Source organism: Gracilinanus agilis, chromosome 4, assembly GCF_016433145.1.
Source record: "Gracilinanus agilis isolate LMUSP501 chromosome 4, AgileGrace, whole genome shotgun sequence".
Lineage (NCBI taxonomy): Eukaryota > Metazoa > Chordata > Mammalia > Didelphimorphia > Didelphidae > Gracilinanus > Gracilinanus agilis.
The window spans coordinates 81,515,020-81,538,053 of record NC_058133.1 but is presented as its reverse complement, the minus strand read 5'-3'; the positions used below and the strand labels follow the sequence as shown (position 1 = coordinate 81,538,053).

Genomic DNA, 23,034 nt, shown 5'->3' with positions numbered 1-23,034 from the left:
TTAATAAAACAAAAAAAAAACATTTCCTCCTCTTGTGAAGCTATCAGACTAATTGGGAATGGTCATCAAGATGTGTAAAAAAATGTGTGAAGATATGATTAACTCTCCCCTTGTCTATTTTTAGCTAATCAAATCAAGAACTTAAAGTACCACTACTACCATTAAGTAGGAGAGTTCACAAATCACTTACTAGAGTAAGCTCACACCTCCAAAGGCCACTTGGCAGTGCTAGGCAAATTGAAAGACTGCAATTGGTTTCTGTGAAGGGGGGGAGTGACAGGAAGTGACTCGGAAAAAGAAGCATAAAAGAAGAGACCAGCATGGTCTAGGAATCATCATTCCTTTCCTGGTGTTTCCGGTGAAATGGCTGAGATTCCTGTCTTGGCTTTGGAGGAGGCTGTGTTGGTGGAACCCTGGCTGAAGACACCACTGGGACTTCTGGATGAGGATTACAGGGAAATCCTCATGGAGACAGTCTTGGGGAAGCCCTGCCAGGGTTAAGCCAGTCTTCTCAGAGAAGGGTTGGTAGGCTTCTTAGGAATCTGTCTCTTTATCCACATTTTACACTTTTACTCTTTCGCCCTCTTTGTAAATAAAATCTGCTAAAAATCATTTTGACTTAAGCTATAATATTTTAAAATCAGCAACCACAATATTACTTAACTCTCATATTTAGTAAAAAACCTAAATTTAAATCTTACAAATAATAGGATAGTAAAACAAGGCAACAATTGCTCTGGGTCTCACTTTCTTTGCTATAAAATGATAAAGCTTGCATTAAATGATCTTTAAGCTCCTTTCTAGTTCTATAAATGTATATGATCCTATGAAAAATGATCATGTATTCTGAATTTTTTAAAACAATTCTGATTTTTATTATAAATAATTTAATAAGTCTTTACAAAATGACTCATTTGGCATACTACATAAGTTCATTTTTGGTTATTAAGTGCATACTATGGTCCAAACAATGTGCTAAGCACCAGCGATATCAAAGAAAGGCAAAAACAGTCTCTGTCCTCAAATTTCATGTTCTAATGTTCATGCAAACAAATATGTACAAACAAGCTATATACAGGGTGAACTAGAAACAATTTCCCAAAGAAAATACTAGCATTCAAGGGGGATAAGGAAAAGCCTCTTACAGAAGATCAGACATGAGCTGAAACATGTAAGAAGTCAGGGAAGCCAGCAAGGAGAGCATTCTAAGCATAAGAAAGAATCAGTGAATATGCATAGTCAGGAAGTAGAGTGTTTTCTGAGGAATAGGGAAGAGAGTGTCATTAGAGAGTAAGGTACATGGAGGGGTGTAAAATATAAGAAGACTAGAAAGATATGAAAGGGATAGGTTTAAAAAGGGCTTTAAAAGCCAAACAGATGACTTTTATATTTCTTTCTGAAAAGAATAGGTAGTCCTCTGGAATTTAATGAATGGTCAGACCTACACTTTATGAAGATGAATTTAGCAGCTAAGTGAAAGATGTACTAGAATGACTATTGAAATAATCCAGGTATTAGGTGGTGAGGACCTGCACCAAAACAGCAGAAAAATCAAGAGAGAGAAGAGGGAATATACAAGAAATATTGCAAAGTAGAGTAGGCATGGCTTAATAACATATTCAATATGAAGGAATGAAAAAAAACTGAAGAGTTCAGTATGATACCTAGGCCTAGATGGTGGTATCCTGAATAGTAAGAGGAAGTTAGGAAAAAAAGGTGCTTAAGAAGAAAAGTAATGAGTTCAATTTGGTCATGGTGAGTTTATACCTTAAATGAGACATGCCAGATTGAAGATATCAGGAGTAAGAGTATGTCTGGTTAAAGAACTATGAGAAACATCAACATAGAGATGTTAACTAAATTCATGAGACTCAAAGAAATAACCAAATGGCATAGTATAGAAAGAGAAGAGGGCCTAGGACAGTTTTAGGAGTTATCCATCACTAGGTGGTTTATGACAGATCCAGCAAAGGAAACTTGAGAAAGGTCACACAGATAGGAGAACAGGATAGAATAATATCATGAAAATCCAGAGAAGAGAAAATATCAAGACAAGGGTGAGCAACAATGTTAAAAGCTGTAGAGAGATCAGAAAGAATCAAAATTAGAAAAGGGCATAAGATTTGTTGATGAAGAGATTCTTGGTAGCTTTGGGGAAAGTAGTTTGAGTTGAATAAAGGCTGGAAGTCACATTACACAAACTTCAGAAGAGAGTGAAAGAAGTAAAAGCACAGATTGTAGATGGAGGGAAGGAAACAAGCATTTATTAAGTTCCTTCTATGATATAAGAATTGAGCTAAGTGCTTCACAAACAGGATCTCACTTGATCCACACCACAATCTAGGTGGTAGGTATTATGATATCTATTTTACAACTAAGAAAACTGAGGCATACAGAGATTAAGCCATTTGTCCAAGGTAACATAGTATCTGAAGCTGAATCTGAATGAGGGTCTTCTGATTCCAGGTTAATGCAGACAAACTCCACTGCGCCCCTTAGCATCCTTTTAGGTGGCTTTCTCAAGGAATTTAGTCAGGAAAGGGAGAGATAAATAGGATACTACCAGGTATATATGGATTGAGTATTTTCTCTTTCCTTTGTTTCCTGCCCTCTGTGTGTGTGTGTGTGTGCGCGTGCGCGCACATTACTAACCATATAATTTACTGACTAACAAATAAAAAGACATAGAAAAATATTTATATGGTATAATAACAGTGAAAATGGTCAAAGCTAGGATAACCTTTGTGCTCTAGGAAAGAGGATAAAGTGTTAAACATAACTAGCCCACTAATGCTACAATTGTAGATTCTAATTTCAATTCCAGTTCCTTCTACAACAAACTGTATCTTCTCTAAAATTTTATTATTTTAAATAATAAGCTAATAAATAATAATAAATAATAAGCAAGCTCAAACATAACTTCCAATCTGCTAAAGTCTCTCCATCTCCTTGCTTGCCTTTTTTCTTTTAAGTTATTCTCTCTCTAAACTTAATAACAAGAGAGAACACTTTCATATGCACCTCAGAACACAAAAGAGGTTTCTAAATTAACTTATGAAATAGATCTCTATCATAGATAAACAGACTTGTACAAAAATATTTATATCTGCACTTTTTGTGGTGGCAAAAAACTGGAAAATGAGGATATGCCCTTCAATTGGAGAATGGCTCAACAAATTGTGGTATATGCTGGTGATGGAATACTATTGTGCTCAAAGGAATAATAAACTGGAGGAATTCCATGCGAACTGGAAAGACCTCCAGGAACTGATGCAGAGCGAAAGGAGCAGAGCCAGAAGAACATTGTACACAGAGACTGATATACTGTGGTAAAATCGAATGTAATGGACCTCTGTACCAGCAGCAATGCAATGACACAAGACAGCTCTGAGGGATTTATGGTAAAGATGCTACCCACGTTCAGAGGAAGGACTGCAGGAGAGGAAACATAGAAGATAAACAATTGCTTGAATGAAAAGGAAATGAAAGGAGCAGAGCCAGAAGAACTGTATAATTGGAATTTGGGAGATGCCATTTAAAAGTAGTGTTCGTGGACACGTGGGAGCTTTGAGACTACATTTCCCATGATTCCTCATGACAAACAAGTAGTATGATGATGTAAGATAGGAGATATAGACTCCTGAAGGGACTTTGAACTTCCTCTTAGCTATGAGGCGCGGGCGATATGAAAGGTAAAGACGGCTGAGGCAGTTTGAACACTTACAGGAGCTCGGTCTTATATATATTTTACCAGCATGGCCATGGCTTTAATTAAAATACTAATTTATATTATTATATCAGTCTTTATCATTTTTAATCGTAACAATGATGGCAACCATACGAAGTTTGGAATTCGAATTCTCAATTTTCTAGATAGCCTAAGAAGAAGCCATGCGGCTCTGGGACCCAGAGTCTCAGAAAGGATCTTTTTCCTCACCCAGTCCTATTTTCCCAATTTTCCTCACCCAGTCCAATTTTCTCCAGCCTAGAGGCTATTTTACGGGGAAGAGACAATGGTTTTAATTGCCGCTGGGCTGCGAATTATTTTGCTCAATGCCCCGGACCTGGTGGTGGGCCGGAGCCCAGCCAGTATCGTCTTGCCACTGATCTCCTTAAGTCCTGACCCGGACTTCATCCCTGCTGGGTCGGCCAGTACAGACCACCGCCTCACATTCCTGCCAGTGTCCCAGTGCCTGTGACCTCTGGAGATTTTCCTGCCTACTGTGATCTCCGCCGCTTTTCCTGACTTGCCAGTGCAGACCATTTCTGTGGATCCGGAATCCTGAGATTTCTGAGGAGCGACCCAATTCTGACTTGCGGAGATCTCCAGAGACTTCTGCCTCTGCTGCTTAGGATTTGGTATTGTCCCCCCCACCCCCCACTCTCTTGATAAAGGCCTGCATTCTAGCCTCCACATGCTTCTCTAAAGACCTAATTTAGGCACCCCCCACCCCCACAAGCTCTACACGTGGGATTTTCTAAAAAACTGACCTAAGTTTTTCTCTAGCCCAGAGCCCATGACCTGACCCCACGTGGACCTAGCGTCTGAACCTTGAACTAGCGTTTACCCTTAATCGGGCCGCATGGCCTATTCACCCCCATACCTGCTTAGAACTTTGAACTTAAAAAAAAAACCCTTATTTTTAAAACATTGGAACTGAATGAGTTTTATTTGTTTTAAAGAGACTGTATCTTACTGTATTTTGCTAATTAGTTTTGTAAATTAATCTTGCTTATTTCGTTGATTTTCCTGATGCACTGAATCATTTTAAGTTAATGAAGTTTGTGGCTGCTAGATTAATTCTGTTTGTGATTTTATTATAACTCCCAAATAATGAGAAAAATCTATTAGAACTGGTAAGAGGTTTTGAACAGCTTGTTAATCTGATACTCACATTATATTTCCTACACATTTTTAAAGTTGTAAATTGCCTTATGTATACTGGATTTATAGAGCACATGTCTTTTAAAAATTATTCTGTCTTAAATCCGGCCTCAGACACTTCCCGGCTGTGTGACCCTGGGCAAGTCACTTGACCCCCATTGCCTACCCTTACCACTCTTCCACCTATAAGTCAATGCACAGAAGTTAAGGGTTTAAGATGAAAAAAAAAAAATTAAAAAAAAATTATTCTGTCTTGGTAATTGTATAGAACCTTGGAAGTTTCCATGCTTTGAAAATTAACTTGTAATTTTACAAGAGATCTTTTTAACTTTTACTCTAGATCCTAAAGAATTATTGTCTTATAGGATAAAGCTTTTATATATTTTATTATAAGAGAAATTATTGCCTTAAATGTGTAGAAGCATAAAATTTCCTACCCGGGATTTTTTTTTAAAACAGGAAGCCAAGGAGCTCCTGTATATTCTTATGTGCGGATAATTTAGACTAGAAGGTTTCCTTTTTTTAAATATCAGATTTTGCTATGGAAGCAATAACAGAGTTTGTTGAGAAACTCTTAGCCAAGATTTAAAAGTTATAACAAGTATATGATTTTTAAACATCATTGTTTATTGTTTTAAAATGTGCTATTAGAAATTATGGTACTCTATTTGAATGTGCATTGTGAATCTGCTATTTGTAAGATCCATTTTCTCTCACAGAAAATCTCATTTTCGGGTAACAAAACCCTTCTACTTCTAAGATATATATATATATATTTTTTTTTTGATTTTAAAACATTCTTTTTTTTTCTGAGCAATTGATTTTTCCTTTTTCTCATCTTGTACTGGAAGTACATATATAATCATTATTTATCCTTTTTTTTTATTTGTTTTACAGCGTTATAAGCTTAATGCAAATACCTAAGCCTGAGACTGAGAATATGGGACTGTGATTAAATGCCTCTCTGATTCCAGGAAAAGGGAATATAAAAGCCATAATTAGTGCTAAGAAAGCACATGGTCAGAGACTTGACTAAAAGATCTGCATGGATTGGAGGAGTTCTATGCCAATACTTTAGGGCTTGGAAATTGGGGTTTGAGTCCTGGAGTCCCAGTCTTTTCTAAAACTTTAGAGGATGTGGGTCCCCTCAACTTAAATTCCTAGGCCAGCACCTAAGATTGGCAATAATTTAATGGCTCATTCCATGAGAAGGTGCAAAAAAAATCAGATCAAAGAAAGGCATTTCTCTTACTCCTCTATATATAGAGAGAAAATGGCAATTTTTCTGTAGTCCTGGCCCTGAATGGGTAATAGTAAACTGATTAAATCCCCTTTCATTGGGCCTTGTTTCAAAAGCCTGTTATAACTTTGTTTTCCCTATATTTTTTACACATTTTACATTTCATTCACAAGTTAATTTTTTCTTTTTTTCTTGAATTTTATTCTTTTTATTTTGCCAATTGATTTCATACAACCGCTGGGACTCAGCCACTCATCCTTAGCTGACCTGAGGTACCCTTTTCAAGGAAAGAAGGTGTGTTTAGAATTTACCTCAGGGGAATGGGATGTGTATGGGATGTATATTTAACTCTTTTAGGAGTAATTTCAGGGGGAAATGTATATTTCTTAGAAGAAAATGTATGTTTTGTAATCTATAATGTAAAGTTTAAATTCTTTTGAGAATAATTTCAAGGTAAGGATTTTGCCATCTCCCCAGAATCCAGACCTGTTTGGTGAAGACAACATGATGATGCCTGAAAAGCCTTCACTGTGCCATGAAGACCAAAATTTCAGCCTTGGGGTGCAGTTAATTGAAATTATGGGGAGTTGAAATTAAGTTGAATATATTGTTTTAAATGTACACTATTATGCCAATAGGGGACTGCCCCCAAATTCCTGAAAATTAGAAGTTGCCTATGTTTACAGATCCAGTGAAGAAAAAAGGGCCAACCTTTCTTTTGCCGGATTTCATTGTACACATTGTACACAGAGACTGATATACTATGGTAAAATCAAATGTAATAGACTTCTGTACTAGCAGAAATGAAATGACCCAGGACAATTCTGAGGGATTTACGGAAAAGACCGCTACCCACATTCAGAGGAAGAACTGCAGGAGAGGAAACACGGAAGAAAAATAACTGCTTGAACACATGGGTTGATGCAGACATGATTGGGGATGTGACACTAAACGACCACACAAATGCAACTATCAATAAAATGTAAATAAGTCTTGATTGATCACACTTGTTAAAACCAGTGGAAATGTGTGTTGGATGTGGGGGGTGGGGGTGAAGGGAAAAGTAAAAACAAGAATCATGTAACTATGAAAAATTCTTCTAAAAAAATTTTTAATTAAAAAATTAAATTAAATTTTTAAAAAAGGATCTCGATTCCATAATGCTTACTTTAAAAAAATACATAATAAATTCCTTATGTCACTTTCAAAATTGTCCTGCCTAGCTATGCTCTACCCTCTCTTTATTTATTTATTTTTTAACCCATAACTTCTGTGTATTGGCTCTTAGGTGGAAGAGCGGTAAGGGTGGGCAATGGGGATCAAGTGACTTGCCCAGGGTCACACAGCTGGGAAGTGTCTGAGGCCGGCTTTGAACCTAGGAACTCCCGTCTCTAGGCCTGACTCTCAATCCACTGAGCTACCCAGCTGCCTCCTGCCCTCTCTTTATAAACAAGAAGAGGGTAGTGAGAGGGAAGCTGCATGCTCAGCACCACTGCTCTTTTTTTTTTTTTTAAACCCTTACCTTCTGTCTGAGTCAATACTGTGTATTGACTCCAAGGCAGAAGAGTGGTAAGGGTAGGCAATTGGGGTCAAGTGACTTGCCCAGGGTCACACAGCTGGGAAGTGTCTGGGGCCAGATTTAAACCTAGGACCTCCCATCTCTAGGCCTGGCTCTCCATCCACTGAGCTACCCAGCTGCCCCCAGCACCATTGCTCTTGATTTGACGTCATCTCATTTTCGACCTCCAGTCTGGCATCTCCAACTGCCTGTTGAACATCTCAAACTGCATACCTCATAAATATCACTCACTATCTGAGTGATATAAAATGAGGAGGAAGGAAGAAGAGGAGTCTTGTTGAATGGCCTATATTTGTTCAGAGAAATAAGAAACAATGCTCTCAGCTGAGAAGGCCCCTTTTGCTATAATTAGTCCATAAAAAAGGAAGAGAGAAATTAAGTAGCTGGGGAAGGGAGTTGGTTAGAACTAAAGCTGGATTTTGAATTATAACAATAATAGCTAACTATTGTTCATAAAGTGCTCTTAGAAGTTAAATAACTCATCTAAGGTCACAACGCTAGTAAGTGGTGAATCTTATACTAATACACTGTTGTAGGCATGGGTAAGTTAAACCCCCCTTCCAAGTTGGGAAACTAACATGAACAAAAGTCTAGAAATTGAAAATGAATATAGTGACTTCAAGTATTGTTGCATATGGTGAGGAAACTAGTCAAGATGGAATGGAATCTAAATATACAATATTTAGTAATATAGCAATGGATAAGTTGCTTACATCAGATCAGATTAAAGAAAATCTTGGAGACAAAAGTCAGACAAAAGCCAAATAAAAGAGTTCAACTGAAGAATTTTTTTAAATGAATGACAAAGATTAATCTGATAAGAGTAAACTGGAAAGTTAAGTTCTATGAAACCAAAATGTTTAAAGCATTCTGCAAAATAGAGTTCTCGTAGCTACTCTTCTTGGCATTAACCAAAGTAATATTTCTTCTCATCTTCTATCCCTGGTACAAACTTACCTACCTATTCCTACATTAGGTAGATATTTACCATTTGTTACTATATTCTATTTTTTTAACATGTATTATAGATCTACAAGTACAACAATTAGTATGCACAAATGTCATTAGGGTATCAATAAATTTTTTTTGATGAGGAGAAAGTTAAAATTCACAGCCAAATAGAAAGTAAATCAAAGTGTAAGATTATTGCAAAAAAAAACAAATTAATTAAAAAAATGAGAGGAAGAAACAAGATTTTCAATACATAATTTAAATTACTTAGGGTAGCTAAAAACTTACCAACTTTCTCTTGCCTAAGGAAGTTGAGCATCTGGAATAAGACAAGATATTCGTGACTGGTGCTTTTGGAGAGATTTTTTTCTGTTTCTTTTCCTAAGAATTGCAAGAGAAAAAATGGGAAGGAGAGAAAGCACAAGTTTTAAAAGTGCTATGAAAAGAGTTCCTTCTAAATATCTTAAATCAGTGATGAGCAAACTTTTGAAAGAGGAGGCCAAAGGAAAGGAAGTGCTCCTCTGCCAGTCTGTTTCTAAGGCAACTCTTTCAAAGTTTCACTGTATTTTATTCATTAGATTAGGAACAATCATGGGGCCTGATAGAACATTTCAGGAGGCCCCTTCTGGCCCGTGGGCCGCAGATTGCCCATCACTGTCTTAAATGAATCTATGATTATTAAGGACTTAATGGATAATATTTAGCTTTAAGTTATTAGAGAAAAAACATAAGGATACCAAAATTACATAAGAACTGAAGCGGGGAAGTAGTTGTGATAGAAAGACTACAGACTTGAAATGCAGTAGACCTGGATTCTGCTCCCTGAATCTATAACTAATTTATAACAGGGAACAAATTGCTTAGTTTCTGAGCCTTGGTTTCTTATGTGAGAAGCATATACCCAATGGCCTTCCAAGTTCCCTTTTAGATTAAACATTCTAAGATTCTATGATTCTTTAAAGTTTAGTTAGCCCTCAAGGGTGGCCTATGTTCAGGACACTATACTAAGTTCTGGGAAGGTAAAGATGAAAAACAACACAATCTTTGCCTTCAAGGACCTTATATAAACAAGGACTAAAATAAAGAATCACAGATCCTCAGTGATGGAAGAGACTTAAGAGACCATCTAGTCCAATGGTTCCCAAACTTTTTTGGCCTACTGTCCCCTTTCCAGAAAAAAATACTACTTAGTACCCCTGTCACATACTATCACTGCCCCCTTACAGTTATTCATCGCCCTCAAATGCACTTGTGGCCATCATCGCTCCCGCTGGATCACTGCAGCACCCACCAGGGGGCAGTGGCGCCGACTTTGGGAATCACTGATCTAGTCCAAACCACATCTGAAGAATGCACCCTACAATATCCCCAACAAGTAGTCAAGTAGGCTTTGCTTAAAACTGCTACCTTATAAGGCCCTAAGATAAGTGTTCATTTTGTTAGTAAAAGTTTTTCTCATATTTGAGACTCTAGGTAAGTCAAGAGCCTAGGTCCCACCAGAGAACAGATTAAGGGCTGGAAAGGACCTTAAAAATCATTACATGCAACCCCCTTATTTCCCTGAAGTGACTTGCCTAGGATCACGAGGCCATGAGAATTAGCCTACCAGGGGAAACAAGGTTCTCTTCATGCCAGGGATTTAGTAATATTTCAAAACACAGTAATCCTAGTCTACTGTGGCTTTTGTCACCTTGAACAAGTCAGGGATCCCCTGGAAAAGAGCAGCAGTCCCTGCTGGGTTCCTAGAACAATAAGGCCTTCTTGGATAAATTTCAGAAATATCTTGTAGTTGAATGGGAGGGAGGGGAGAGGGGGCAGAGATAGAATAGCATCTTTATTTCAATATAAATTCTTTTCATTGTAACTCTATGGTTTTATTGGGTATATTTTTTTTAAAAAGCTTCATCACATTGCCAAAGTAGTCCATTACACAAAAAAAGGTTAAGAACTCCTACTTTATTGATCCTATTAGCAACAATTTACTCCATTAAACCATAAAAACACAACAAAAGTTAGCATACAACTTCTGATCGCAATTATATTAGCAATGGTAATCAGCAATAATTCATATTAATTTATGAATGAATATAACACACTCCTAGCTTTTACCTATGTCCTTATGCACTTCTAGCAAGCTAAATCAATAAATGTCTGCACTGAAAGATTCAAAACTTATTAGATGAATCTTCTGATTGCTAACCACAATTATTAACCTAGGCAGCTAGGTGGTACAGAAGATAAAGCATTGGGCTAGAGCAATGATTCCCAAACTATTTTGGCCTACCGCAACCCTTTCCAGAAAAAATATTACGTAGCCTCCTGGAAATTAATTTTTTTTAAATTTTAATAGCAATTAATAGGAAAGATAAATGCACCTGTGGCCATCACCACCCCCCTGGATCACTGCAGCACCCACCAGGGGGGCAGTAGCACCCACTTTGGGAATCACTGGGCTAGAGTCAGAAATGCCTAAATTCAAATCCAGCCTCAAACACTTATCATTTACTCAGACCTGCCTAAGTCACTTAACTGTTGTATACCTCAGTTTCCTTTTCTGTAAATGGGTATAATAATAGCACCTTCTTCCCAAGGTTGTTCAAAGGTTTACATAAGATAATAATTGTTTTAATAATTGTGTTTAGTACAGTGCCTGATATATAGTAAGCACTATATGCTTCATTGATAGCTATTAATATTAATAATTGATCTTAGGGAAGTTCCTGGATTAATTCATTTTGTCAGTGATGATTAGGAAAAGGGTATAAGGCTTCCTAAAAATTTCCTCTGAAAGAAAAAGTTAAAAAATGCTTATGATAACACCCAGAGCTGTCAAGTCCACTGGTGGAGTGGATGCATCCTACCAGGACCCCTTCCCAAAATAAATGCTCCTTTCAGAAGGAACCAAGGATAGGATTATTAACAAAAAAGTGACTCTAGTTAAATGTTCCTATAAGCATTGAAAACCTAATGCATTAGCCTGATCTCCTCGTGCTAGTTGAAATTTTCTGACAACCCACCTTGCTCATATCAGGAGATGAGTATGGCCTTCACCTTGGCTAGTACCATTGATGGCCATCTCCAAATAATCTTTGAAACTACCCATTTAATATCTTGCATTCTTTTTTTTTATCCTGGAACTCCATTCTAGGAGCATAGGGCTACAACCAGTAGGCAATGGGTCACACAGTCGCTCAGGGTCACCCAGCTGGGAAGTGTCTGAGCCCGGATTTGAACCTAGCACCTTTCCTCTCTAGGCCTGGCTCTCAATCCACTGAGCTAGCCCAGCTGCCCCTACTTTAGGTTGCAGTTTCTTTAGCAGATGTAGTTTTTACAGGGTGGGGTTGCTAGCCCCACGCCCAACCCTCCTCCTTTTTCATCCAGGCCCAGGAGGGCCGGACTTGAACCTAGGACCTCCAGTCTCTAGGTCTGGCTCTCAATCCACTGAGCCACCCAGCTGCCCCATCTTACATTCTACTTCAAGTCAATTAAATCATCAGTTTGTGGCATAATGAGATATATAGTAAACAATTCTTAACAACAAACAATAAAACCTAACCTATAGCCAGCCACTCCTAACAATACATATAGTCTAAGAAATAACATAAGTATGTCATGCCATTTTATCTTCATAAAAATTACTTTTTTAAGGAAAAAAAGGATGAGGAAAATGTTGCTTTGGTTGTTGTGGGACAAGCAAACCCTGACATAGAAGAAAAATATATAAATTATTTTATTTTTTTCTATGTCAGTGTTGTCTTATTCTAAAAATTAATTTTCCCTTTAATATAAAAATCAAATTGCGAAAATATTATATTTGTATCATGAAATCAGACTTCTTACTTTTTCATCAAGGTTCTGTGATGGTGACGTGGCCTTTTTCTGAGACTTTTCCAGTTTGCCATTAGAGTTTTTCTTGGACATTGTCAAAAGCTAGAAGATTAAAAAAAAAACAATTTAAAAATACATTTCTCCAAGTCTTACAAGTGTCAACGTGGAATCCTTTAGTATCCATTGTGTAAGCAGTCCCTTCCCTTACCCCCTAGCCTCTAGCTATGATCCCTTTCTCTAGCTTGATTGTATCCTGTCAGTATAATGTTAATCATCTCTCCCAGCCCCTGGATCTTCCCAAATGGTATATAAGTATCCCAATTTCCTTTGTTCCTTGGAGTGGTCATCTAGTGCATGTCACTCCCAGGGGGGTCTGGGAGCAGTGTTCAATTCTTGGATTCTGCACAAGGCGCAGCTCTGCCAAAGAGGCCAGGTAGCCCTGATTCCCCTTTCCCTTGATTAAAGAGTGGTTTTATGACTATTTAATAGTTCTGAGTTTTTTCTAAGTTAACAAAAGTATAATCCAGATTGAATTAAATGTAATAACAATTATCCACATATTATATGATTAAAATTATCTCCCTTCCTGGAAACTTTCCCCTGCTCTCAGAGAAGACAAACAATTCAATCTGAGTTAGAGATATATTATCATGCAAAACACATTTCCATATTGGTCACTGTTGTAAGAGAATAATCAAATAAAACCAAAACCCCCAAATAAAGCTGTAAATAAACAAACATGAAAGACAGTAATAAACTTTGATCTGTATTCTGACTCCAACAGTTCTTTATTTGCAGGTAGACAGCATTTTTTGTCTTAAGTTACTCAGAATCATATTGAGTCATTTTGCATTGTTGAGAGTAGCTATATCACAGTAGATCATTCCATAATATTGCTGTTACTATGTACAATGTTCTACTGGTTCTGATTATTTCACTCTGCATCACTTCATGTAGGTTTTTCCAGCTTTTTCTAAAATAATCCTACTCATCATTTCTTATAACACAAAAGAATCCCAGCACTATCACATACCACAATTTGTTCAGCCATTCCCCAACTGATGAACATTCACTCCAATTTCCAATTCTTTGCCACCACAAAAAGAGCAGCTATAAATTTTTGTGCAAGTAGGTCCTTTGCTCTTTTTTTAATCTCTTTGGGATATGTAATACCATAGTAGTGGCATTACAGAATAAAAAGTGATGCTCAGTTTTATAGCCCTTTGGGCATTGTTCCAAACAGCCCTCCAGAATGGTTGTTCATAACTCTATCAGTGCTGCATTAATGTTCCAATTTTGCCACATCCCCTCCAACATTTATCCCTTTCTTTTACCATCACATTGGCCAATCTGATGGGTGTGAGGTGATATCTCAATTATTTTAATTTGCATTTCTCTAATCAAGAGTGATTTAGAGGCATTTTTTCATATGATTATTACTGATAGTTTTTATTTATCTGAAAATGTATTTTTATAAATTTGACTTCATTCAATAAATTTGCAAAATTAGACCTTTATTTGAGAAATATGCTATAAATATTTTCCCCAGTTGTTTTCCTTCTAATCTTAGTTACATTGGTTTTGTTTGTACAAAAACTTTTTTAACTTAATATAATAAAATTTATTCATTTTACATCTTGTAATGCTCTTTATCTCGTTTGATTATAAATTCTTCCCATCTCCATTGATCTGCAGGATAAACTATGTTCCCCTAGTTTCCTTATATCACTCTTTATATATAAATGATATATCCATTTTTACCTTATCTTGGTATAGGGTGTAAGATACTGGTCTATACCTAGTTTCTGCCATACTGTTTTCCAGTTTTCCTAGCAGTTTTCATTAAACATTTGAGTTTTTATCCCAAAAGGGGGGGAGGCTTTGAATTCGAATTAGACTGCTAAGGTCATTTACTCCTGTATATTGTGTATCTAATCTATTCCACTGATCTCCTATTTCTTAGCCAAAACTAGACTGTTTTGATGATTATTGTCAAGCATCACCTTCTACACAAGACCCTTCTTGATCTTCCTAGATACTAGTGCCCTCCTGCTGCCCAAAATAACCCAGGAGAGCATCCAGCAGCAGAGGGTAATAAAAAATAACAAATGTTAGAGAAGTGAAGAATGAAACCTGAGAACAGATCTTTAAGTTTGACAGGTAAGAGATTATTGTTAACCTTGAAAACAGCAGTTTCAGTAAAATGGTAAAAATCAGAAACCAAGTCAGAATAAGGAGGAAATATAGGCAACAAACAAATGTAGATTTTCCAAGAATTTAGCTATGAGCCCCAGGCAGTTTGCTTAAGGAGAAGCAAGCTAGCTCAAAGTTACTGAGCTAATCAGTAGTGGGAATGTATCTGTAAATACCCTTATACTTCCAGCCTGAGTAAAATAGGGAGAACCAGTCTTTAAAAAAAAAAAATTATCCAGATAACTGAAATAAAAAGTATTTTTGTGATGATCCGAAAAATTTGGAGAACATTTTTATCCCATTTTCTCTACCAGGCAGCCGCTTCTATCATATTCTTATGCCAATCTTCAATTTCTCCCTTGTTTCCTACAATTTACAAACACTGGAATGTCTCCTCACTTGATCAGTCCACCTCCATTACCTTTAATTCTCTATTTCTCCTCTTGTGTCTTAAACACATTGAGAAAATAATCTACAATCTACATCTCTACTTCTCATTCTCTTCTAAAGTTTCTATAATCTATCTTCTAACTTTATTCAACTCAAAATGCTTTTCTCCAAAATTTCCAAGGATTTCTAAATTGACAAATATAATCTTTTCTCATTCCTCATCCTTCCAGACCTCTACAACCTCTGACACTGTCAATCATCCTCTTCTCCCTAATGCTCTCCTCTCTCGGTTTCTCTCTAGGTTTTCATGATATTGTTCTTTCCTGGTACTATGTGGCTTCTTCTTAGTCTCCTTTATTAGATCTTCATCCAGGACATGCCCTCTATCTAACTATGGGTGTGCCCCAAAAATGATTTATCCTAGTCATTCTCTTCTATCATTTAGTGATTTCATTAAGTCCCATTGATTCAATAATCACTTTTGTGCTAAGAACCCCAGATCTATTTAACTTGTCCTACCCTCTCTTCTGCTCAAAATTGATTTCACTATCTTTCCCCCAAAACCCTCCCCTCTTCCTAACTTTCTTATTACAGTTGAGGATAACACCATCCTCCAATTCACTCCAGTTAGTGTGAATAGCCTCAATGGTTTATATGGAGGTATTCTTTCTGGTGGGCCTGACAGTATATCAATGGTTTCTCTTGTCACAGTCCCATCAGATGGATATTTTAATGAGGAGGTGGGCTTCTATCTATACACTTCCCCCATTACTCCATCTACAGCTATACCATAGCTAGGAAGAGCCACTCCACTAGGGTTTATAAAATAAACAAAAAGTAGAGGTCCCAGCCTTATGCCCTTGAGAAATTGCCTGACTTTCAGAGGTTGGAATCTGAGGGAAGGAATGAATTTACAGAAATACTTGTAATAAATAATATAATCCAACATTAATTTTCCTCAGATTCACAGTAGTACTTTTTCAAGAAAAGTAATAGTATAAATTACCAAACCAAGCCAGGTTATGAAGATAATACTTCTACAGTTTTGTAGTGCTGGGTGTCAATTTCAAACTAAGAGCAATATATAAATTATAAGTATATAAACTAAAACAATATATATTGCTTCAGTTGGAATGAGAAGCCTTCATTCAATAAATCTGAAACTTCATCCAATCCTTGATGTTTTCAAAATTCCTGTATACATAAAGATGAAGTCTAAATTTGAAATTCTATATAGCACATGATCCCTTAAAATGACTCTTCAAGGTTGTAACAGATTATTAGTATGATGTTAAAAAAAAGTTTGGCAATTAGAGGACTGAGTTCTAATCCCAGTTCTACCTCCAGGGCTACTTTTTTCCACCAAGGACTTCCCCAATATGGGCTAGAAAGTGTCGACATGGAATCTAGAGACCCCAAACGTGTGGCTTAGTGAGATCTGATGAACCCCAAGTTTTAGAAATAGCTTGTAGGCTGGAGACCCCCAAAGCTTGTGCTTCCCTGTTCCTGGGAGAATCTGCCCTAAAGGGAATCTCAGGCTAGCAGTGGCCTACTGAATAAAGAACCCTGGGGTAAATGCTAAATACCCTTTTGTCTTAGGTAGGCTTCACCTATGTATCAAAGACCAGGTCCCAGGAAGACACACCTGGGCAGGGACCATCCTTTAGTATCCATTGTGTAAGCAGCCCCTTCCCTTACACCCTAGCCTCCGGCAATGATTCCTTTCCCAAGCTTGATAGTAAATCCCATCCTTACCAGAATAATGTCAATCATCTCTCCTAGCCCCTGGATCTTCCCAAATGGTATATAAATTCCCCAATTTCCTTTGTTCCTGGGAGTGGTCATCTAGGGCAGTGTCACTCCCAGGGGGGGGTCAGGGAGCAGAGGGAAGTAGTGTTCAGTCCTTGGACTCTGCATAAGAGGCCTAAGTAGCCCTGTTCCCCCTTTCCCTTGATTAAAGAGTGGTTATGACTATTTCATAGTTCTGTGTTTTTTATAAGTTAACAAAAGTACTAATTTTTAAAATAAGTACTCTGGTCTCAAAGGTCTTTTCTAGTACTAAATTCTAAGATACAGACAACATAGTTTTCCCAAAGTGTTAAAACAAAGAATATAAAAGACAGATGATTGAATTAACTATGAATTGGTCTTGCCCCTTTTCCAAGAACTTAACCTTTTTTGCCTGGGAATTGAATTTTAAAGGACCATCAAATCTAAAGAGGTGAAGGCCCAATTCCAACCACCTTCAGGATCTTGTGCCACTTCTAAGCCTCTATGAACCTTAAAGTAACCAGTCCCTTCTCCCTCCCCCTTCCCAAAGATTTTTTAGCCCCCCTCTTTCTATATCAATTTGGGAAACCAAGCACATGTTGCTGGGAGGGAACTCAGATTGAAATCTTTCTGATCTCCCTTTAAAGACTTTATTATAACTACTCTGGTAGTTAACTTTTTATAGTTGTCAGTACTATGATCTAAACATACTGAACAATGATAGTTACCATAACATTTATCTAGCCTTAATGACTAGATATTTCTAAAATTCTAGACAATCTTTGAACTTTTCATTGCTGTTAGTCAGTAGTCCAACTCTTAATTCACTGTTATACAATAAATCAACTATAAGTCAAGAATAGAATGTAAAATTTCTTGATAAAACTCTAGATCTGGAGACAGCAAGAGCTGAGGTCAGATATGGCCTTCGATACTTACAGCTGTGTGACCCTAGACAAATGGTTTAACTTATGACACCTGTTTGCCTCAGAGTCCTCATTTGTAAAAAGGTAAAAATAATAAATAGCACCATCTTACCTATGTCTACCTATTGCTGTTTTAAGGATCAAACGAGGCATTTTCAAAGCACTTTTCAACCCTTTAAGTAATGTAGATATGCAGGCTACTATTTAACATACCAGAATTATACAAATTTCACCAGAATGCTCCACAAAAAAATCTCTTTCTATGAATATGGAAAAATAACATCCTCACCAATTTACATTCACATAGCGCTTTTAAGTTTGCCAAGCATTTTACATATATAATCTCATTAGAACCTCACAACATTGTGAGGGAAGTACAAAAAGTGTTGAAGAAACAAGCTGAGAATTTAAGTCACATAACTCTTAAGAGCCAAGGAATGAGCTCTGAACTTGGGGTCAAAGTTCGGTGGCTAAACCAGGTCTAGAGTTGGGAGGACTTGGGTTCAACTCTGCCCTCAGACATTTCCTAGCTGTGTGACCCTGGGAGAGTCACTTAAACCCAACTGCCTTGCCCTTACTGTTTTTCTGCTTCAGAACCAATACTAAGTATACATTCTAAAACAGATGGTAAGGGTTTGTTTGGTTTTTTTAATAATTTTTTTAAAGGCACAATTTCAAATCTTAAGCAAGTAACTTCATTAAATTCTCATACTATTACACTTCTTCACTTAAAAAATGAGGGGTTTGAACTAGATTCTTTAAGATCCTTTCCACCTCTAGCTTTATGATCCTAAGATCGACCCTCAGAGACAGCATTTAAACAAGCCATCTTTATTCCAAGTTGATAGCAACAATAGGCCTACTCAATCTGAAGCCCAAAAGATAAGGTCAAATAACTCTACTTTATCAATCCAATAAACTTCTTAATTTTTTAATTAAGAAGGTACTACTCATGGCCACATTTGGGAGGGAGGGGTACAGAGATTCCTCTTCCTGTTTGCCCAGTTCCAATCTAATTTTGTCAGTGACTTTTACAGTAATAGAAAAAAGTGAAAGCAATATTTGAAATTCTTATTTTTCTCCCCCTCCCCAAATGCAATCCTGACAAAATGTCCTTTTCATTATTCTCCTGACTCCAGACAGATTGATTATCTCTAATCTTAGTATTTTTGCACTGGATGACTCCCATACCTGAAATATAGTCTCATCTTACCTCATTAAAAAACTATATAAATGCTAGTAGCTATTGTTAATTATTACTTAAAATGCAACTCAAGTATCAGTTTCCACATTAAGCCTTTCCTGGTGCCCCAACTGCTAATGCCTTCATTCCCAAACTAACTCTTATTTAACTACTTTGTATATGTTTGGCTATGTATGTGCATATACACACACAAAGTGTATATAGAGACTTCTACATATACCTTTATACACATAAGTACATATATATATGTTATTTTTCTATATTCTGTATATCTCATTATATATACTTTATATATACTTGTATCCCTAGTCAAACATGTTGGGAAGTAGAAATTGTTTCATTCTTTTTACTTGTAGCCCCAGCACCCAGCACAAGGCCTGGCACAAAGTAGGCTCTTCAAAAATATTTGTTGGTTGACTGCTTTCAGATTGCACTGTTGGTGAAGTAAAAAAAAGACAATACAAGAGAAAAGCACTGGGTTCAGAGTCCGAAAACTGAATAGCTAATCATCTCTCTGGACCTCAGTTTAGGCTAGGCTAGATGACATCTAAACTCTTTAAACTCTAAATCTCATAGTCCAGTGTACCATTTGCAGAAAAACTGTCCTAGGTGGGGAGGGTCTACTAGGGAGGGTCACCAAAAAAAAAAGCTCTTGAGGAATCCCAATAGGCCACCACCCCGATTCAGATCCTCATCACCTCCCATCTGAACCACAGCTTGTATAGTCAACCACAAATCTACCCCCATCCCAGTCCATCCTTTTCTCCGGTCGAACCAGTCTTCCTAAAGCGCAGATCTCATCCTGTCTCCTCTCTAACTCAAGTCAACAACAGGGCTCTCTATCATCTCCCGGATTAAATGCATAACCCTCTAATTGATGTTCAAAACCTTTCATAACCTGTCCCCCACCTTTCCCCTTCACTCCTCATCCTCTCTGATCTTCGCCCAAGACACATTCTATTTCCATATTGTGGGAATTTTCTCCAGCCTTCCTCAAACTAGGCCCTGGTCACTCCTCTCCACCTCCAGGCTTCCCTGACTTCCTTTAAGTCGCCCCCAAAGTCCCACCTTCCCTTCTTCTTCTTCTTCCTTCCCCCCACCCCCACCGCATCACACCCCACCCCACCCCCACCCCAGTCCCCTTTATTCCGGGTGCCTTCTCTCGGGAGTTTCTCGCGCCAACATGTCCCATCCATATTTTGTACGTACTGAAGGGTTTATTTGTTCTCTGCCCAATTAGACGGTAAGCTCCCTGAGGGCAGGGGCTGTCTTTTGTCTTTCTCCGTACCCCCAACGATTAGCCCGGCGACAAGCATGCGGGAGGCGATTATTAAAGGCGCACTGACAGACGACTGACTGACTGACTGACTGACTAAGAAAGGCCCTTAGGAATTCCACAGGCCGAGCCGGTGTGGGTCTTCTGCCTGTCATAGGAAGCTCACGGAAAGAGACCAAAACGAAATACAGAGCCGGGGGCGGGGGAGGAGACGGCTACAGTGACTAAACTTTACCAAGAACAAAAGCAAAAATGGAAGGGTACCTAGCCGAGGAGGGACCACCAAGACGCCACCAGAGTGGACCCAGCCGTGGGAGCTGCGACCCCGTCACCAGCCAGGGCCTCTTCCCAAGAGACCCACCACTACTCACCCCAGCGGGCAGCAGCACCGAAGGCCCAGGCCCTAACAAGAATCCCTCTGCTCCAATGCCCCCTGGGAATTGTAGTTCTCTTCTAGCCTTCCCGGGAAGCTCGCGCGTTCGGTTTGTTTTGGTTTGCTTTTCTTTCCCCTTTCGAGCTTAGAACGCTTCCACTCCCCCTATCCCCAACCCCCTTCTCTAGGCCTCCTCCCTCCCCGGTCTCTCAGTGCAGCCTGGGTGTTGTAGTTCGTTCATTGTTCAGAGGGAGGAGAATAGATTCCGAGTGCCTGTGAATGCGCCATGGAAACAGAACTCTTTTACTTCATTGGACAGAGCTCACTACGTCAGTGCGCCAGAGTGCGTGGAGGCCTCCGGGACTGGGGAACCTCCGACATCACGGAATACCGGTGTTTCCCTTGGTCTCTGCTTGAGGAATCTGGACGCCCTCCCCCACCCCTTACCCCATCCCCCACCGTCAGCATCTCCCGCCCTTCCCTACTTCTCTCCCTTACCCCCGCGCTCTCCATCGCGTGACCTGCTGGGACCAGCGCCGCGGAGCCCCCTCGGCGCCCCCAGGGCCCCACTCTGGGCTGGGCGTGGAGGCGGTAACTATGGAGAACATGGCGGAGGAGGCGGCGCCGCTGCAACTGGCCGAAGCGCAATTTGAACCCGAGCTGGAGCCCGAACCTGAGCCCGACCAGGCGGCCCGGGGGGCTGCTGCGGAGAGCAGTAAGGGGAGGGGCCTAGGAGTTATGGGGGCGGGCTAATGGGGTCCAGAAACCAGGGCCAGACTTGGGGGAAACTGAGGCAGCACCACGTGTCAAAGAAGGCCTGCACGGGTTCCTGCGGAACATCTGGAGGTGCTGCCATTGGAGGGGATAAAAGCAACTGTAAGATGATCCGGTTTCCTCCAAGTCTGACTTTATGTCTGTGCTTGTGGACACACATGCATACATGAACGTTTGCACATAGGTATATATGTATGTATAGGTATATATGCATTTATGTTTATGTGTGTGTATATAAGCAAACAGTGTATTTTAGCAAACCTTAAAGCTCATATATACTCAGTATATATACTGAGCTTTAAGGTTTGCTAAAAGCATTTTACAAACATTATTCATCTCATCCTCACAACTCTGGAAGGTAGCCTCTATCATGATCCTCGTTTTATAGGTGGGGAAACTGAGTCACAGAATGACTGAAGCTGAATTTGAACTTGGGTCTTCCCGACCACCAAGTCCATTGCTCCATACAGTGTACCACTTAGTTGCCTCTGAGGCTTGGAGGCATCAGAAAAGGCTATTTTATTGGCTAATTGGGTTTAGGTAGGGAAATAAACACTGATCAGACTTAAAGTCCTAAATCAGTAGTTCCCCTGATAAATTACTTTCATCTTTCTCTAAATCATTTTTTTAAACCTACCTTTAATCCCTACTGTGTTCCAAGGCAGAAGGCATTTGGGCATAAGTGATTTTTCCAGGGTCACCCAGCCAGGAAATGTCTGAGGGCAGATTTGAACCTAGGACCTCCCATCTCCTGGCCTGGTTATCAACCCATTGAACCACCTAGTTGACACCTCTCTAAATCATTTTTTCAAGATTTCTCTATTAAATGCCTCCAGGAGTGTGCTGGCTTCCACAGCTCTGAGATCAGAAATTCAGTCTCCAAGGATCTGTCAATTATGTTTCACCTTCTCCCTGTGGTCCTAAATGAATAAATTTCTATTTGATAGGGATGGATTATTTCTACAAGCATTTACTAAGTGTCTTCATGCCAGCTGCCCTCAAGGAGGTCAGAATCTAATGATTTAGGTTGTTGAGAAGGTTTATACGTAAAGCCTTTATAGGTTTACAATAAATTAATTTTGCAGTTTGCCTTTTAACAATGTTAATTGTTTATCTAAATTGACCTCCTTTGCTATTTTGCAGTTTCCCTATTTGGGGGCACATTTTCTATGTACTGGGGTATCAGAGCATGTGAAGAACATAAGGGAAACATACTTTCATTGTTTTTTTCTTCTAAAAAAAATTTTTTTTTAATCTCACATGAAAGACAGGCACATGATTGATTGAACCTGACTCTTTGACCAGCCCTTTATTCATTTCAACAGATTGCAAAACTGCAGTTTGTAGTTAATATTGATAGATCCTTGAACTCATTAATATGTAATTGGATTTTTTTGCTGTAAATCATAGTAAACAGAACACTAATGATAAATGTGAGAATAGATATGACAAGGACTAGGGAAAATTAACACAAAATCCAAAAAAGGATAAAGAGAAGGGAGAGCTATGGAAAAAATATTGTGGAAAAATTAATATTTGGTGATTTATGACTCACAATCAAGGCATCAGTGTAGTTTGCTACAAATATATTTAAAAATTTGATTTAGTATCACAAGGAAAAAGTGCTACACAAGTATATACAGAT

The 23,034-nt window shown here is 38.5% G+C and overlaps 2 protein-coding genes across 2 annotated transcripts in view; one reads left to right on the top strand and one right to left on the bottom strand.

The window, feature by feature from the left end:
• Positions 1 to 20,769, bottom strand: part of SWT1 (SWT1 RNA endoribonuclease homolog) — a 165,463-nt gene extending 144,694 nt beyond the window's left edge. Inside the window, exons 1-3 of the mRNA XM_044674629.1 lie at positions 20,614 to 20,769; positions 12,496 to 12,585; positions 8,944 to 9,036 (exon numbers count right to left, since the gene is read on the bottom strand). Coding sequence (XP_044530564.1) covers positions 8,944 to 9,036; positions 12,496 to 12,576 — 174 coding nt within the window. The 5' untranslated portion in view covers positions 12,577 to 12,585; positions 20,614 to 20,769. The remainder of the gene's footprint in view (positions 1 to 8,943; positions 9,037 to 12,495; positions 12,586 to 20,613) is intronic.
• A 443-nt stretch (positions 20,770 to 21,212) lies between these two features.
• Positions 21,213 to 23,034, top strand: part of TRMT1L (tRNA methyltransferase 1 like) — a 44,598-nt gene continuing 42,776 nt past the window's right edge. Inside the window, exon 1 of the mRNA XM_044672638.1 lies at positions 21,213 to 21,330. Coding sequence (XP_044528573.1) covers positions 21,213 to 21,330 — 118 coding nt within the window. The remainder of the gene's footprint in view (positions 21,331 to 23,034) is intronic.